The sequence below is a fragment of the Branchiostoma belcheri genome, unplaced genomic scaffold (assembly GCF_001625305.1).
Source record: "Branchiostoma belcheri isolate BF01 breed outbred unplaced genomic scaffold, Haploidv18h27 scaffold148, whole genome shotgun sequence".
NCBI lineage: Eukaryota > Metazoa > Chordata > Leptocardii > Amphioxiformes > Branchiostomatidae > Branchiostoma > Branchiostoma belcheri.
The window spans coordinates 289,734-309,413 of record NW_017802913.1 but is presented as its reverse complement, the minus strand read 5'-3'; the positions used below and the strand labels follow the sequence as shown (position 1 = coordinate 309,413).

The window sequence follows — 19,680 nt, the reverse complement described above, 5'->3', positions numbered from 1 at the left end:
TTGAATCTGTTCAACTCAATGCAGCTCGGATATGTACTGGCGCAATGAGAGGAACAAATAGTAATAGCATCTTGTCTGAGGTTGGCTGGGAAACCATGTCATGTAGGCGTCAAAAGCATAAACTTGTAAACTTTTATAAAATTATCAAAGAATTAGCACCAAAATACTTACAGGAATTGGTACCACTACAAACCGGTGACTCCACCCCCTACAGTCTCCGTACCGATCAGAATTACGTCTTAATTCCTGCTAGAACTGAGAAATTCAAAAGATCTTTTCTACCTACTTCCATTGTTTCCTGGAATAACTTGCCATTAACTACACGAGCATCAACATCAATTGCCATCTTTAAAAAAGAGTTGGAGACGTTTTATCACAGCCCTCACACTCAACCTCACTTCTCCCACGGTCCGAGAAACCCAGCTATCCACCTTACCAGACTCAGACTCAACCGCAGTCAGTTAAACTTTCACCTGTTCCAACATCAATGTGTGCCCAGTCCTGCGTGCAAATGTGGTCACTTCAACGAAACAGCTGTACACTACTTCCTACACTGCCCACTGTACACTGACGAACGCATTGACATGTTATCATCTCTAACTAACATTCTGCCATTTGACACAAACAACGTCACCGACAACACTTTATGTTCAACCATTCTCGACGGGGTAACCCCTCCATTGTCGTTTGTCAACAACTGTAACATATTTGATGTGGTTTTCAACTTTATTTTGCAGACAGGACGTTTTGTTTGATTTAGTTGATTCATTTTGATTTGTACACCAGCCTACTATGTACCCTTGTCATTTCTTATTATTATTATTACTTTGTTTTATTGTATCCTTTTATGTGTGAGGAGAGGGCTGAGATAAGTTTTATAACTTTTTGCCTCATCCTCGGAAAATAAATGTGAATAAAATAAAATAAAAACAGATGTCAAACACCATATCAGCGGCTAAACAGCTGTCAAACACCATCTCAGCGGCTAAACAGATGTCAAACACCATCTCAGCGGCTAAACAGCTGTCAAACACCATCTCAGCGGCTAAACAGATGTCAAACACCATATCAGTGGCTAAACAGCTGTCAAACACCATCTCAGCGGCTAAACAGATGTCAAACACCATATCAGTGGCTAAACAGCTGTCAAACACCATCTCAGCGGCTAAACAGCTGTCAAATACCATCTCAGCGGCTAAACAGATGTCAAACACCATATCAGTGGCTAAACAGCTGTCAAACACCATCTCAGCGGCTAAACAGATGTCAAACACCATATCAGTGGCTAAACAGATGTCAAACACCATCTCAGCGGCTAAACAGATGTCAAACACCATATCAGTGGCTAAACAGCTGTCAAACACCTACCATGTCAGATGCTAGAATGCTGTCGAACACCATCGTTGTGGCTAAACAAGAATTCGGAGATTTCATACCTCCATGAAATATGTAGAGATTGTGTTTTGGGGGGATTTGTCTCATTCAAAAATAAAATCATAATTACTATAATTTAGTTAAATTTATGGTTTTCTAGACTCAAATTATAACATTCTACTTGTGAAATTCCTATCTTTTGGCAATAATTCAAGTCACCATGTCCTCATTAATTATGCACCTGACCACTATAGTAACAAAATATATGCATATTAATGTTAAATTTTTAAGTAACTTACACATGTCACAAGGTATAAAATTCCCATCAATCATCATGAAGAAATCACAGAATTTTCAAGTTGATTATGCAATTTTGGTCATTATTGTATATATTATATTATATTTATCACTGTTTTATATCTATAATAAACGCCACAGTACATTCTCAGTAACAGAAACATTACACATAATTCCATGTACAAAGGCCTAAAGTGTAACGCCTATATCATGGGCAAAGTAAGGTTTCAAGATATACAGACATGTGTATTGACCAGAGATGACGTCACATCTTGGACACGCTATTATAACAAGTCATGAAGCTGCTGTCCTGCGCGGTGGTGTGAAAACAGCATTTCATTTCATTTTCATTTATTTTATTTAACCAGAGTAATACACTCAGGTCTAACTGACCTGGTTTTCAGGTATCCCTGGGGTTACATAGTATTACATACAATACACAATATACATAGGAAAATAAGAATACACAATAAGAATATACATTACAGTTTCAATTCAACATGCATACCAATCATAAAAACATGTACCACTCAAGTCCCACTCACAGGAAGTCTTTGAAAGATGTTCAAGTTGAGAGCTGTCTTTGCTCCCTGGAAAGTTGATTCCACAGAACCGGGCCCTGGTACTGCAGAGACCCTTTAAAAGATGTGATGTTTGCCTGTGGAACTTTCAGCATGTGAGGATCCCAGTTCTCTAGTCGGCTTACAGCCGACCGTGTTCGTCTATTCAGCATAGGTGGGGACATCCATGTACACATGTGAGATAAGTATGGTGGCATTTTGTTATGGATTTGTTATGCGAATCTCGAGAATCTTTACACACAAACTCAATAGAAGTATCAGAGTTTACACTCAGCTGCTCAGAAACACTCCCGACCGTATTCAGACCGCGGTGGTTTTGATCTGCACACACCGTTAAAGCCCCTGTGGTGGATTCTTCACCGTGTTCGGAGTGTGGCTCTCCTGAGTGAATTGAGGATACCGAACCGCACCTCAGATCATCTCCCAGTCACAGTAGGCGTGCCACAAGGTTCCATACTGGGGCCGTTGTTGTTTATATTATTTATAATAGTCACTGAAGGAGAATATTCGTAGTTATTCAATTTTCAATTCGATGATATTAATGGAAAAGAAGCTACTAGGGGCCAGACGATTCAACGTTTTAAATAATAGCATCTTGATCTTGGAACTTCTTGGTTTCTTGATATCGGGATAACTGACGAATATATACACACACAGTGTTTGTTTTCATCTGTTCTACGAAGCCATTAGAATGAGTTTTTAATATTTTTTTTCCTGAAGAATGCATAATCATGTAGATCGTTCTGTTTAAAGGGAGTAATTTAGAGACTGATTTCTTATTTTGTTCACTTTTATCTTTTTTGGACTGGTGATGGTTCATATAATTTTGATGCAATGATGCTATTATTTAAAACATTGACTCGTCTGGCCCCTAGTAGCTTCTATTCCATTACTATCATCTGATAAATTTGAAAATTTAATAACTACGAATATTCTCCTTCAGTGACTATTTTAGCTTCATACATTAGAAATGATAATGCACGGATTGTATACAAACTTAACATCATTTTAATCTAATGAGGGAGCATTGGCCTTAGATGTTACCAAATTTAACGAGCTGTTTCGATCTTGCTTCCTCCTTGTTTGGCGAAATCTGAACTCTACTATGCTTAAGTGATAAACATACCATATAAAGCATAACTATCAAAATATTCTCTTAGCATGATACGGTACGGTTGGGTTTTAAAATGATTACATAAGAAATTTGGCAGACAGCAAGCATAGTTCAAGGCCTGTATATATTGGACGTCAAGGCGACTGCCTTTCCATGTTCCTCCTTTCCCTGCAATGCAAATGGTTGAAATCAATCAACTGTATGAGAGCAGGTATCTCCATGGCACAAGCTTTAGTAATATTATAGATTTCTCGCGCATACTGACTGCCCTCAGGTCTTATATTGATTGAATCGTTCCTGTACCTTTTTCTCCTTCGCCTCCTGCTAAAATGCGTCAACATTTCTGTAAATAACAGCCGCAACACAGACAAACAATAGATCCTAAAGGGTTTCGGGATGGCTGCTAATGTAATGATAACCTCTTATCAATTTCCAATTTCGCCTTGGATAAACAATCCTCGCATTGCAGGCGAGAGATAGCGTCCTGCACTCACTCTCAGGCGCAGACATCGACACAAGAATTAATTTAAACGAGACAATTCCGGCGTTTTGTGTCGGGCAACTTTATCGATTTCTCGATGAGCTCCGGTCACGACGTCCAGCGTCTTTTAAAAGGAAATCATTTGCATAATTTTCCTCCGCGGGGCAAAATTCCAACGTTAGGAATGTTTTTCTTAGTCTACGGTGCAAAATATAATATTCAATGATATATATACCGACATACATGATATGGCCGTTTGGACCATACATAGCTAACATGGTGGAAAACCTGTTCAAGATCCCTTAACACCCACCGCCACCCACCAGTCAACTGGAAGACTGAATCGCCCTATTACGCTAACAAGTCATCTAATCATTCTCCAGGCGTGCAGACGTTGATGTTGTGATGAATGGATTGTGATTATCATTACCCCCCCCCTGCCCACCCGCGCAGGAAGAAAAATTGCCCATCTACAGGGTGGTGCCGGGAGAGGAAAATGGCTGCGTATTTATTTTACGCAACAGATGTACGCGTATGTGATTGGTCAAATCCCTGTGGGCTCCCCCCTTCATCAACATAAAATGATCATATATATTGGGCGGACGCCGGATGCATGTTATCATTCAACGTTTGTTGTATGCTAATTCTAAGGGCGCGAGGGCACAAAGAGCACTATGAACGCGGCTTGGCGTTAAGTACCCACAGCTTCAGCGGGACGTGTCTACGCTTTTAACAGGAGAATCTCACGGAGCTGCTGGGTAACCAACGGGAGGCTGCCGCCGCACTCCGCGCTCTGGTGATTGAGGCAGCTGGGGTTACCCGGCGTTCATCTGCACCAGGTAATAACAAGACTTTCTCCCGCGCTGAAGTCCCCCCGCCGCTCAGACGGCTTTAACGACGTTCTGCCGTCTCATTCGCGCCGCCAACTTATCCTCTATTTTCCCGTCCGTCAAATACATGATGGGACACGCCAACTCCTACCACCTTCTCTTGTGTTTCTTTATTTCTCTGACTTTCGTTACGGCTCAAAATCCCACCGTCGAGCTGAAGTCTGGAGCCGTGATGATGGGCAAACGTATCACGCTGAACAAGGCGGACAATGACTTGGTTTCTGTTGACCAGTACCTCGGCATTCGCTACGCGGAGGCACCGCTCGGGGCTTCCCGGTTTAGAATGGTTTCTGTCCAAGACCCAAAATGGAGCGGCACCCAGAACTATACGGCCTTCGGCGCGGCGTGCATGCAGCCTGTCCGGACCACCAGCACAAACATGCCGGCCTGGACCCGCCAGGAGATCCTGACCATGCAGACTTACGTGCAGACTCGCAGCGAAGACTGTTTGTTTCTGAACATCTACTCCCCTGTTAGCAGAGGTAGGTGATGGTCACATGGATATTCTAGTAACGTCAACAGATATGTGAAAACTTAGCAAGATACAGGGCTCGAAATACTGGGTGCATATGCACCTTTATGTACAAAAATTGAAGCTTTGCTGCTAAATTTCGAACGTGCTCCTCAATTGTAAACGTTTTCGTGCAAATAGACATTTGTATAGGGTTTCAAACTGTCATACGCTAGTATACAGAATATAATCTTGACATTTACGTGTCAGACAAATAATAAAACCTTTATTGTATTGCTGACATTCTGCCTACTAGATTTTCCGCATCCAGATTTTTTCAGTGCACCTACATTTTAGGACACCATTTCCCAAAGAAGAATTTCGAGCCGAGAAATATATTTAAAACGATGTTATTAGGATCGTAAATTTGTTTTCATTGGGTACCGAAAACGAGAAATTCTTGTTATGGACGTTCCTGTATTCAGATTCTAGGCACTACTGTACTATACCAAATGGCAGGTTAGGGTTGTCAGTCTACTCAGTCTGAAAGCTCCACTATGGCTTATAGACTGCTTCAATGGGCACGGTGTGTTCAGTACTTTCAGTACTATTGTGGCATCTCCAATGCTGAGGCTTTAGATTGATCAGTGGATAATTGCAGATTTGACGCTTTAGCGATTTGTTTTTATTGCTAGCGCGTCTATGGAACTCAGTCAAGGGAATGTTTTAATTAAGGCAGTTAATATCGATGCAGCCATGGACAGAACGACTGCCGCTTACTAGCTTCGCCACCGTACCGGTCTGGTCTGATTATTATATCAATAGGTAATTGAGTAGAATGTGAGCTGTCAAATACGTAGACGGTTGCTAATGTCTGTCTGTCTAGTCCGTCAACCAACCCGCGGATAATAGTATTGAAAATATATCTTCTGGACTGTTCTGAAATATATATGAAATGAAATACCTTTATTGTACATTCATCCCACGACGGGCTAGGTACAGGTCAAGATATTACAGACACATAATAAACATATATAGAAAATTGGAGACAAAAAATACACTACTTGACTTATACATAAGGAGCATACAAGGGTACTATACTAGGCTAATACAAAGTATTCTAGTCACTGAGCTAATATAGAGAGGTCAACTTCTTCTCGTTTTTCTGTACAGTGGAAAATGCGGGATACGGGGTTTGTCTAGACGCATCAAAAATATAAATTTATCATTTACACTTAGGTGTTCATAGTATAGGGTCTTCTCTTTGATATGATTAAAGAGGACAGATCTTTCATTAGAATATAAAGATATAATGGTAGTGACTTCCAGACGATACAACATGGTGATTGAGCCGAGCAGGACATCCGTATTGCAGACGTCTTTCTGCATACATACAGGGGCCCTGGCGCCTCCAAGGGTTACCTCAAGTGTTTGGACACAACACAGTCAACCCGCGGCTAATCATGCCAACCATGGGTATCTTATTTTAGTCAACATCTTCAATGGTAGTTATTCATTTATTTATCTGATTTCACAGCTTTAAAAGAAACAGGAAATCCGTGAGGAGCCGACTACGGAGACATTGTTTCTCCACCAGGCAGGCTCCTTATGAACCATAGCATGTACAATAGATGGAAATGAACAAAAAAAACTAAAATGTAACTAATGCTACCGATAAATACTAACTCAATGAACAAGTGATGAAGAAATTACAAATTACATACACACACACACACACACACACACACACACACACACACACATCAGAAGTTAGGAGCCATGACGTACTGCTGAGAGTTTGAACAGACCTCCCTACAGCACCCTGCTACTCCTACATATGAAGACAGTGCGCCGAAACTGGTGAAATTATCTTGTTTTCTTACTGGAAAAACATCATGGATGTTAACTCCATATTTTGCTACCGTTTTCATTTGTGATTCTATTAGAGTATCGTTTTCACTGACACACACAAGGACACCGATAACACACAAACACACACACAGGACACACACACACACTCAAAACACACACACACACGCATGCACACACATAGACTCACACACACACACACACAGACACACACACACACAAATGAAGGTGTCACAGCTTCATATCCCGTCACAAAGCCATCTTAGTTTTGAACCTTCTGGAAACTCGGTTGCAAAGTGTAATTGAAAATGTATGGGCAGGTTTACGTATGGAAACTGAGCAGAGTTACTGAGTTGCTCAGGTTCCACACCAAAACATAAATAGGGTCGTGATTTTTTTCACTGTTAGCAATTCATGAACGGCTGTGATCCCCGCCCTGGTCTCCGTGTGGCGGCCTGGAACTGAGGGTCAGACGTGACTACGACATAGTTCAGCATCGTCTGTAAATCACAGGAATAGACTAAAGCAAGCAAAGGCGCTCCGTACTCTGACATCCGTCTTTAATTTTTTTGCACCAAAAATTAAAATGTTTGTCGTCGACCCAATAAACTAACAGGAATTTGGAGATTTCATACCTCCATAAATATGTAGATTTTCTGTAAAATTATTATAGGGGGGATTTGTCTTATTGAATATGGGAGTAAGATCGTAATTAACATAATGTAGTTTAATTTCTGGTTTTCTAAACTTAAATTACAATATTTTGCGTGTGGAATTCCTATCCTTTGGCAATATTACATTGAAACGTCCTCATTAATTATGCAAATTACCTCTACATAAACTTAATGTATGCAATGTAGTCATGTTAACCTTTAAGTAACTTGCACATGTTACGAGGTATTAGGAAATTTCAAAATTACAAAATTTTAATTACACATTAATTATACAATTAGGTCATTATTTGCATAATTGGTATCTTTTGATGTTTTACCTGCCATATATTGCATACATCACGTGTACTATCATATAAAACACTGTAATTACAGAATTTCCCACTTAATTATGCAAATTCAGTCTTCATTTGCGTAGTGTGCATTTAATTATGTACATCTCTCTATAATCTACCTACACACCGAAAATTATGAAACTACATTGTTCCTTTCTTGACTGATCCGCTTTGAAAATTTTAACCAGAAACACCCCTGCAGTTCCAGAACAAGCTGCTAGGGGAACAAAACTCACACCACTTATTTCTGATAGAAGAAGCTATCTGTCACCGAAAATCCAAGTCCATAGCATGTTCAGGACAAACGGTACAAAAACCGGAAGTTCTGCTGCAGTACCAAGGTCAGCAACCAGTAGGCCCATATTTGACCTTGACATTTGTCTTCCTAATATCTACCAACATACCAAGTTAGGCAGACTACAAATGTGCGGAAACACAAACATGCAGACACACACACACACACACACACACGCCAAAAACAATACCTCCATTTTTCATGGGGGTAATAAATAAACGAGGAAAATATGAGATTTTATACCTCCGGGTTGTTTATTGTATTTTTATATGTTGTTTATATTTTTACTTCCATGAAAAATGAAGGAATTGTTTTGGCGTGTCTGTGTGTGTGTGTGTGTGTCTGTCTGTCTGTCTGTGTGTCTGTGTGTCTTTCTGTCTGTGTGTCTTTCTGTCTGTGTGTTTGTGTTTCCGCACATTTGTAGTCCATGAATGAGTATGGTTGCCTCAGCTTACTTTGTGAAGAAATGACCAGAAAATTTCCTTTCTGTATCATCCTTATCTTACATAATGCAGCTGTAAATGCAGGTATTCATGATGCACACTCGCTGCACTGAAGAATTTACAACTACGTCCTTCCATCATTGTCCACGCAGGACCCGGGGAATGATTGATGATGGGCCGGAGTTAGCCGTACACGACATGTGCCGCTTTCTAGTACTGAATATAAAAGAGAATTATCAATAGTAGGTAGGATTATCAATAATAAGTGGTTAATAGACACACGATACAAAAATACAGGGCCGACTATAATGCTTTGTTTTAGCATTGTGTTATAACTGATTGAGACAATATGTTGCTACTCTAATATAATCCTATATCTAGATACAATTTCTTGTTGCTTGGCTTGTGATGTCTGGTACCATGTACAGATGTTGTGATATGATGCACTGCTAAAAGGTGAACCGCAATCGTGTATGAGTCGAATGACGTATCGTTTTGTATGAACATGATGGTAGCTTGTGGTAGATTCTGTTAACTGTTGACAAAAAGGGATGTTAATCAGAGTCCCATATAGTTCTTTAAAGATTGCAGTATCCCCTCTCTGCCTCAAAGTGAGTATGCCACTAGTGACAATGAAATAAAACAGAACACAAAGCCGTTTGTAAAAATATACACTCTAAATGCCCTTGGGTGATATAGAACCTTATTCATACATACTTCCACAACGTCCAGACTTATTTTTTCACTTAGAAGCACCATTTTTGTGCTCAAAACACACAAAGAATCCAGGTGCAACACCATGAATGTAGACCATTGTATCGAATGTTAATTCACATGAATATTGTGTTTTAGTACCTAAAAAGACGCAGAGTGAACGTGTAAAGACCAAGAAAGCAAATACACGGTAAATACAGTCAGGATATTCTGCTCATAGATAGAGACATTTGGAGCATGCACGTTTTGATGGGAGAGGTAGGTGCTCCTATAAAACATTTTTAGGTACGCAACATAGATTTTGGAAGCGGGGCTGTTTTACGTCTTAATCTCTGTATTCAGGGAAAAATAATGAAACCGTTCTTTTGAGAAGCGAACAGTGATTACATAAAATCTCAATTCAATATGATGTCTACTTTTTGTGCTTCCTACTATTTTATGACTTGCGACTTTAGTTTCAGATAAACTGCCCATTGTGACGTCATTGGTGGAATTACTGCCGGAATAACAATAGTCAATACTGCATGAATGAAGAACTCGCGTTCCTGGAAGAATATAATTATATTTGTAAGGATTGATGATCTCTATGGCATCAGTAGAGTGTGTATTTATCCAAACGTCCCTTGTCCATTGAATAATGCTTATCATAATTTCATTTCAATGCATACTTAAATGTTACCAGAAACTATTGCATTTCAGTACCATTGATGGCATAAATTGAATCATAATGTGCACTTTTTGTTTCCAACAGCCAATGCAAAACCTCATGAAATCATATATTCCATAAACACAGCAATCCATTTCATATGCTTGTCAGCCACTTCGTAAATGGAAAATCCTGCTATTGTAGTATATCACAATAACTTAACCAGGGGTTTATGGCCGTATGTGCCCAATAAAATGTGCAGACTTGGCTGGGATTACAGAAAAGGGTCTGAAGAAGGGCTCTCTTTCATCAAGAACAGAGGATCATGGATAAATCTTGATTGCTTATTGCAGAAAGTTGATTGCAAAAATACTAATTTATGCACGCACACGCACATACATACATAAACACGCGCATACCAACTTAACATTCGTAATATTATATGAACCATCTGAAAATATTTCAAAGAAGTAATTATTTGACACCAAAGAAATTAAGATCATGACAACATATTATATACATATATGTTCTCTTTTTAATTTCTGCACCCAGTTCAAGCAAACGTCGCATTTATTCATAATTCATAATCGCTGAACTTTGGTCAACAGCGATGGTTTACATCGCGGGAACTAAAACGTGATCAACTAAAAATAAAACGCAATCAGTGGAGCGTTTTTGACGAGCAGGGACGCAGTGATGGAGTATTTATATGCACGAACTGGCCTTGTGCCGTTGCTGTTGACACCTTGATAAAGCATTGGTGACTGTAAAGCGCGGTAAAAAATGTCCGTCCTGACACGAAGACACGACCGTCCCCGTCCACGCCCCGACCCTTTCACTGGTCTCCTGGGCGGTTCAACTCATTTCCAACCGAGTAACTGATGAAGTGGTGGCAGCCTCGCCGTTCAACAACTAATGTTCATTCATCAAACACCACTGGGGCCCGTACATTGTACAGAAAACTTTTATCACGGCATCGCTCTTATTGTCAGGCCTATAAAATTCGTATTTACTGCAGACGTGTGAAGGCAATTTTGTTGTCATAACAGCATCTGGCCCATAAAGTAACTGGTGTGTTTTATTAATGGTGCAGAGACGGGGAGCCTGGCGGAAACCTCCGTCTTCAGTTTTAAGGCACTGCCGTCCTTAAAGCACAGCCCGTTAACGGCGGCTACAAGACACGATCAATAAGTAATAGGCACCTCGCGGTAGTGGATTCAGGGAGAAAAGGCTCGGTTGAGACAAAATGGCAGCTCAATCATCATTTGTTTCCTGAACAAATCGTGCCATTTATGCTTCTTGTACGCCGCAGCGCCATTATTGCACAAACATGGCATACGATTGAATAATTGAATATCGTACATCTCGGGAAATGATATGTGCGTGGCAACAAGGAATACTCATGTAAACACGAATTCATTCTCTCGTTGTGTTACCATCGTCATCCACAACTTCACGTCGACAGTAACTACTAAATTGATGACACGGGGTTGACCAGATTTGTTAGGACGAAGCCACCCTTCATGTGTGTGGCACATTCTGGACGGCCATGAAAGCACAGGGCTGGACATTGCAATAAAGCAAAACGAATGAAGGAATCACTCAGTCAGAAATGAATTTTTCATCGCTATTTCACCCGTTTGTTTTCGTAAAAGATAAAAGATCAGCATCACAGTCGAACCATGTAGTTAGGCCGAGCTGGATTAGATGTGACATTGCGCTGTATCGTTGGAAATGCCATTTGCTAAAGATAGGTAGATGTTACGAAGAAACCGCCAAATTTCCTATAGAAGGCACACCAGAAAAAACAACACCACAACGAATACGGCATGGAATCGACAGTCGGCACCAAGGCTGTTGGCTGGATCGTAAGACAGCAGACACCTTGGAATTTAAAGGCATCCAGTGCTTGGAAACCTGATTTTTCAAGTCAATTTCTAGTTGTTTGTCTACATACTGAGTTGAAACCACACTATCCCAATACATATATTGACTATCTTGGAGCAAAACAATTCTGACAGAAAATGGTTACTGGAAGGGCCCTTGGCTGATTTTTGGGGTACCTCCCAGAAAATAAAGGACTCATCTTGGGGCTTGTTTCTACAGTTGTAAAATTCGAAGGTATGAAATACTGACTCAAATGTGCTAATGTGAAGCAGTACGTATGAATATGACAAAGATGGCCTTATTCAGAATATTTCCATTTTTGCTGCCATGAATCGCATTGGCTGCCTTTAACAGTATTTTACCTGGCAAAAAGTCTGTTACATACTTAAAATGAACAAACCATACCTCTAAGCACCAACTCTCATACACGTATACTCTCAATTATTATCACTAAATGTGTCTCTTTTGAAATCCATTTATGACAATCAATGTTTCCCGGGCTTATATCCACGTAGATTTGCAAAATGCCGACTGCATTGGAAAACAATACAAACTAAAAACTACTAATAATTGTTCCAGCATGATAGTTGTGTTACTGACCGCTAATGTAAAATCGATTTTCGTTGTATAGGTTGAACCTTTTGCAGCATTTTAAATCATCTCTATGGTTTAATGGCTGGTAAATGCCTGGAAGTTCACTTGTGCAGAAAAAGGAATATCAAGATTCTTTCAGCATTTTCTCGAAGATAATATACCATCAGTCAACTGTAGTGTGCAAATGTGCGCTGCAACTGACACCATTGATGTATTCACACTATATATAATACTGAATAGTGTACGACTACAAGCAAATGAATCATTATGTATTCCCATCAATCAACACAATTAAAGCATTAATTTCTATCTTTTTAATTGATGACCATATGCAAAGGATATCTACAGAATTTGAAATTAAGGATGCATCCTATACCTATACTAATTTTCAACTTAATTCAAAATATCCACAAAATAGTACGTTTGGGGGAATTAACAAGGCACTCCCTGATAAGTGTGAGTATACTCTTCACGACATATACACCCCTTTTATAATTCTAGCGTTATGGCAATAATTATAATAATAAACATACATATAAGTATAATTTCCGAAAAGTCGCACATCCCCAAAAAACACAATACCATTTAATAAAAAAATGTTACTTAACCAATCTTATGATTGTTTGAATCATACACTATTGCTGAAATGGCCACGAGTCCCACCGTATCACACAATGCTACATTGCATGAGCACAAAATAGAAATAATGCTTCCTGATAATTATTTGGTGGATACGACAGAATGGAAAATAGTAGAATTTAAAGGAGAAAAAGATTTCTATAATGTTGAATTGACATGAAGAAGGGAAAAAATATTACGAATCACCTGTATGACTAACGCGGCTGCAGCGATATTGTTGATCTATATTTTGAATATAATTACAACTACAATTCAAGTTACATCATACATGTTTACTTAGGGAAAATGGAAGATCTTGATTCATTTCCATCAGTTAGCTAGCCTGGCACATCAAAGAGATGTAACTTGCAGTCCACGTTGTTAAATTTTTACCATGTACCAAGCAAAGATGAGCGAAAATAGCCTTCTTAAATGATATGTTACATACATACTTGAAGCCTAGCAATCATTTTCAATCCCTTTTTAGAATGCCGTGGTGGTGTCGACCTTATTTCCAAGTCCTGCGTCATATTGTGACCGAGTCAGTTTAGATCATTCATGCAGACATCGCGCCGCCAGAAAGAAGCGCTAAACCTCCACGCCTGTCGGCTTAAGTTATGTTGTCACAAAAGCTCAGGATCAGAATTGTAGTCGTTGCCTTTCGTGTCTCCAACAAGACGTGACCAGCAGGAGGTTTGGGTGCAATATACACTGGCGTATAGACACTTACAAAGAATTCTTTCTTTAGGAACATTTTTGTACAAGCGTGACTATATTTTCCGACATTTTTTTTATTGTCAACCTGTACCTTGTTCACAGCTTGTCGTATACTAAATGCATAAATTCATTGATTTTTATTTTTTTATTTTATTAGTTTGCACATAAACAAAACAGACAATAATAATACAAAACAAGGATAAAACAGGTGCAGGAGGAGGGGAGAAGCATGGAATGCTTATACTAGGCCCTCTCCCTGTAAACTATACAAAATTAGCCAATTAAAGAGCACCCTTAAAGCATTACTGTACACCAGGAAGAAAAATGAAAAGACCTTCCACAAAATACGTGTGTGTAAAATTAAGAGTAATATTCTTTTTTACTTTACTGAAAGAAATACTTTTCGTATGATGCTCATGGAGTAGACCTTTATCTTTATTCTTCACATTGTCAATATAAAAAAATGGTCAGTGAAGATGACATGGGCACCAACAATTACGTTAATAATTAGTCACCGACAGAGATCTAATATCAGAAAAACACGATATATCAGGAAAATATCTGGGCATAATGGATATGCTGAAAGAATATCATAGACATTGAATAATAGGCAAGGAAAAGGCAGGAACATGTCTTCATAATGTTCATAACACACATACAATGTACACACACATCAAACATACCCCCTGGTTGTTAAACTGTTGGACAATAATCGCTTCATGATTACTGAGAGTTGGCAGTTCAGTCGGCTAAGACTGTCGATGGAGAATGATTGATTACCGAGTCATGTAAGTCGCTAATCGTATTTGTACATGTGTTTATGTTTTTATGAGTTTATGTGTGTGTGTGTGTGTGTGTGTGTGTGTGTGTGTGTGTGTGTGTGTGTGTGTGTGTGTGTGTCGTGTGTCGTGTGTGTGTGTGTGTGTGTGTGTGTGTGTGTGTGTGTGTGTGTGTGTGTGTGTGTGTGTGTGTGTGTGTGTGTGTGCCTGTGTTTGCGTGTGCGTTTGAGTGTGTGTGGGTGCGTGCGTGTGTGTGTGTGCGTGTGCGCGCGCGCGTGTGTGTGTGTGTGTGTGCGTGTTCTTATGTGTTGTGTGCGTTTCTGCAAGCTATAATAGATATAATTGGGTTTAATCATTATTACCTTGAAGTTCATAACAAACTGATGTATTTGTGTGTGTATGTGCGTGCGTGTGTTTGTGTGTGTGCGTTTATGCAAGCTGTAATAGATATGACAGGATAGATATGACAGGGTTTATGATTATACTATAGTTTAAGTTATTCCTATTTAGCTTATTTTAATATAGTATGGGCTAGCACATACACCGCAATAATGTTTTTATTTCTTTGTTCTGCATTTTATTATTAATGATTTTATTTGTCCAAGTAAATGAATAAACAGTTTGTCCCAAAAGTCATTAATCATTTCTACATCTGGTCAGCAGGCGCTCATTCTTCACAGGTGTGTTAGTTGCTTTAGAGAGATTTAAACCTCTGAAAGCGGTAACTTGAAGACACCATGGTGAATGAGACGGGGATTCCGTGAGATGATTTTTTGGCGACGTCTCAGGGAGGAGCCTAATGGTACAGTATTGTGTGCAGTTTGCAAGAATTCTAGGAATGGTACAGGCATTTTGTCCACAGGAATGGAATGTCCACAGGCATGTCTCTGACCCACATCTATGCCCACATTCCTGGCAACTCTTAGAAAGAGCTCTCTGTCCCGGATGGCCCTACTTTCTGTGACCCCCGGGGCTCGTTCACTATACACTCAGGGGGGAGTGCACTGTATTTGTCTAGACTTAACAGGTACCAAGTCTTCCTCAAAATCATTAAATGATGGCAGTGCCATGCAAACAATAACCCTAACATCAAACACCGTCGCCATGGCAATGTATGTTTTCATTGCCAGTCTTGTTTGTTTCGTGCACCGAATTGCACACAATCCTACGGCCGGTAAGAACTCCATTTACTTACGTTTCATTTAGCGGCCTCCTGTGGCATCGACCTAAGATAGGAAGGTATCCCGACGAATCGCCCGTGACCGAGCAAACTAAGTTTGTGAGTGATTACGGTTGAAGGTATGTATGAGATCTCGTAATCCCGCAGCTTGTTCCTATATGGGCTCCAAACGTTACGGCTGGATGAGGCTGGCAGGACAAGCGGAGTTCTTGTAATACTGGCGTGACTATTTTTGCAGCAGTCTGGTTTTCTGAAAAATTACAATGGTATGTTGACAACAAGTCAATCATGAGATTTTCAAGTCCGCATTATAATAAAATAAATAAATAATATAACCTTTATTGTACATTCATGCCCTATCGGGCTAAGTACAGGTGAACAGACGAAATGGGTAATATACATGTTTGTAATACAGACAGCTTTAAAACTACTCCAATACAGAGGTTCGGCTTCTTCTCGTTTATTTGTGATGTTAAAAATATAATTTGAAATGGGTTTGTATACATGTAATACATCATCATCATCACCATCAATCATCCTCCGAAGAGGTGGAGCATAATAGTGTATAATACAGGATGATCCAAGCGCATAAGAAAGATGATTTTTTTCAATATTAGGCAAGTGTTGAAAGTATGGGAACGTGCTTGTAATATGTCTAAAAAGATCATTTATTTCTTTACTATATAACTACAATTAATAACAAAGTGGGTATATAGATGTTCTGTATTCAAGCCTGAACCTCTGAGATCTAGTCCCGTTTAAGGTAAAGTCAGTTTCACTGCCTGGTGCAGATGTTTTAGAACACGTCTATGATGCTGTAAAGTGACCACTAACGGGCATGTAAGATTAAATTGACGCTTTGTTATGATTAGGAATCTATCCATTAAAAATCTAGAGTACACGTAAAAAAACTGCAATTCAGGAGTGTGGGTGCCAAAATAAGACGCTTTAGGAGTGTTTTTAAAAGCTGGAAACACAAACTTAGTTCGCCTGGCATTGACTGTTTTTAACATATATGTCCGAACTTTGAGATAATTGCACTAAGACGTTGAAAAGAAATTATAATCACACGAAAAGTGCTTTTGTTCTATTAAAATTTGTTGGTGCAAAATTTTACATAATGCTCTTTCAACATTTCCATCTATCAATGATTTCCGAGCTCAAGGGTCCAGATCACTGACACTGAGGAGGTATAATGGATGCCGTTGACACATTTATACTAGCTGTGATTTGATAGTGAGCCAACACACAAGTCCAACAGTTTAAATACGTTCAAGTTCCCCCGAATCAAATATCTTAGGAAAGGGCATTATGCAAATGTCCACTGATAATCATACTTATGTGAATAAATAGAGAACATTTTCCGCCACACTGAATTAAAAACCTTGCTTTTAAAACAAAATAAACAAAAAACATACAGTATAATTAATAGTATTATAGTATAATAGCTTTATACGTCTGCAAATGCAAAAATACTTGACAATCACAATCAATTCGAAAAGCTTTATGCAAAAATTTTGACGTATTTAAACAATAATAGATAAAATACACCACAAAGTCACTGTCTGTCCGATTGAAGATATTGTGAAAATTTCCGTATGAAAGAAGCTTTGTAGAGTAAATATTAAGTAACATTATATTGAATAACTTGATATTTAACGTAAAGGGAGCTGATCCCATACCAATTATCTTACTTTTTGCAATTATTGAAATTCTGTCTGAACCCATTGTATAAGAACTGTCGCGAGTATAATAATACAAATACATTGTCTAGACAATTGGTAATGACGTTTTGTACAATTTGACAGTTTTGACCCCATCCTGCAAAATTGATGCTCAAAGACCAAACCGACATTCAAAGACGTGATCAGACGACTATGAGATACACCCCTGAATGTCAATACATAAGTGGGTTTTGAGTTGTGTCCGATAGAGGCCCTAATATAAAGGCATTTGCAACCAGATCCAAATACAAACATTAACAATACATTTAAGGGATTAAGGATTAAGTCTCAAATTTCTTCACACAGAAGTACGAGGGGTGTTCAAAAAGTTCTCGGCCTCACCTAGAAAACGTCAGGGCAGTAAAATTTTTCTTACACTATTTTTTAATATAGTCCTCTCTAACTGCAATGCACTTGGTCCAGTGATGTTCCAGCTTTATTTTCCCCTTGTGGAAGAAGGTTGTATCTGGACCCCCCAGATTGGCCTCTACCGCATAGATGACGTCATTATTACCATCAAAACGTTGACCACGTAAGTGAAACTTGAGTTTAGGAAACAGGTAGAAGTCCGAGGGTGCTAGGTCAGTTGAATTGGAAGGGTGGGTTAGACTGCAAACCCAAATTCGTTTGCCGCTGTCACTGACCCCTGGGCTGTGTGGACAGGTGTGTTTTCATCACGCCAGCTCGGAGCTTTCCTCTCCTTTTCTCTTTGATCGTTGTCCTCAACTGTCGTATTTATGTTGCATAGTACTCACCATTGATGCTTTAACCCCTTCGCATGTAGTCAATCATGATTACTTCCTTACTGTCCCAGACAACAGAGGCAAAAACCCTGTCAACGGATAAAACTCGTTAAAACTTCTTTGGGGGCCGGGAAAAACTCTTCATCTATTGTTTGCTCTGCTGTTTTGATTCGGGGTGAAAGTGGTGAACCTAGCTCATCTTGGGTTACAAATGTTTTGAGAAAATTGCATGGATTGGACTGAATTCGTTCCTTGAAATGTCCCGCCTGTTTAACTTCCGATGCTCAGAAAACATTCGAGGCACCCACAATGCAGACGTTTGTTCATCCCCAGGATGTTCGACAAAACATTGTGAACTGAGTCATAACACAGGCCAAAGAACCTGCTACATGTTGGCCAGTCTCACATCTGTCATTCACTATCATGTGATGGATGGCCTCAACTGGATAGTCCGTGGTGCTGATTTGTGGCATCCTGACCTATGTTCATCTTTTGTGCTCTCCTTGCCGCACTTGAAGCTAGTAACCCACTTCTTTATAGTTGAATAAGAAGGAGAGTCATCACCAAGTGTCTTGACCACGTGTTCATGGATTTCCTTACGAGACATCCTTTTTTATCGATATACTTGATCACTTGCGGCCATTGTGTGATTTTGCCCTCACCCGCCCCATTCCCATGGGGTGTCACGTGCTAATTAATGAATATAAAAATTTGCGTGCGTGTGTCTGTGTGTGTGTGTGTATGTGTGTGCGTGCGTGCGTGTATGTGTGTGTGCGCGCGTGCGTGCGTGCGTGTGTCTGTGTGTGTGGTTGTGTGTGTGCTTGTGTCTGTATGTGTGTGTGTGTGTGTGTGTGTGTGTGTGTGTGTGTGTGTGTGTGCGTGCGTGTGTGTGTGTCTTTCTGTAAACTGTAATGGGTATGGAGAAAGTTATTAATCATTTCTACCTCTGGTCAGCATGTACTCTCTACTTTCACAGATGTTAGTTGTGATATGACCTCCTTGACAGCTGTTGCCCTTGTGAGATTTTTTAGCCTTTTGTTCAAGAGATTTTCAACCCCTCCTTCAAATTTGTAACATGTAGACAACATGGTGAATGAAAAGAGAATTCACACAAAACTGAGGTCTCTTAATTTTTTTTGCAGCAAATTGCACTTAATCCTATGGTCAGTAATTGCCAAGCAGCAAAGAACTCCATTTACTCACGTTTCATTTAGCGGCCTCCTGTGGCATCGACCTAAGAAGGGAAGGTATCCCGACGAATTGCCCGTGACCGAGCA

The 19,680-nt window shown here is 39.6% G+C and overlaps 1 protein-coding gene across 2 annotated transcripts in view; it reads left to right on the top strand.

Annotated features, from left to right (window-relative positions):
- The first annotated feature begins 4,506 nt into the window (after positions 1 to 4,506).
- LOC109465112 (neuroligin-4, X-linked-like) overlaps positions 4,507 to 19,680 on the top strand; it is an 81,645-nt gene continuing 66,471 nt past the window's right edge. For both annotated transcript variants that reach the window (XM_019762251.1, XM_019762252.1), the window contains exon 1: positions 4,507 to 5,219. In XM_019762251.1, coding sequence (XP_019617810.1) covers positions 4,805 to 5,219 — 415 coding nt within the window. In that variant the 5' untranslated portion in view covers positions 4,507 to 4,804. The remainder of the gene's footprint in view (positions 5,220 to 19,680) is intronic.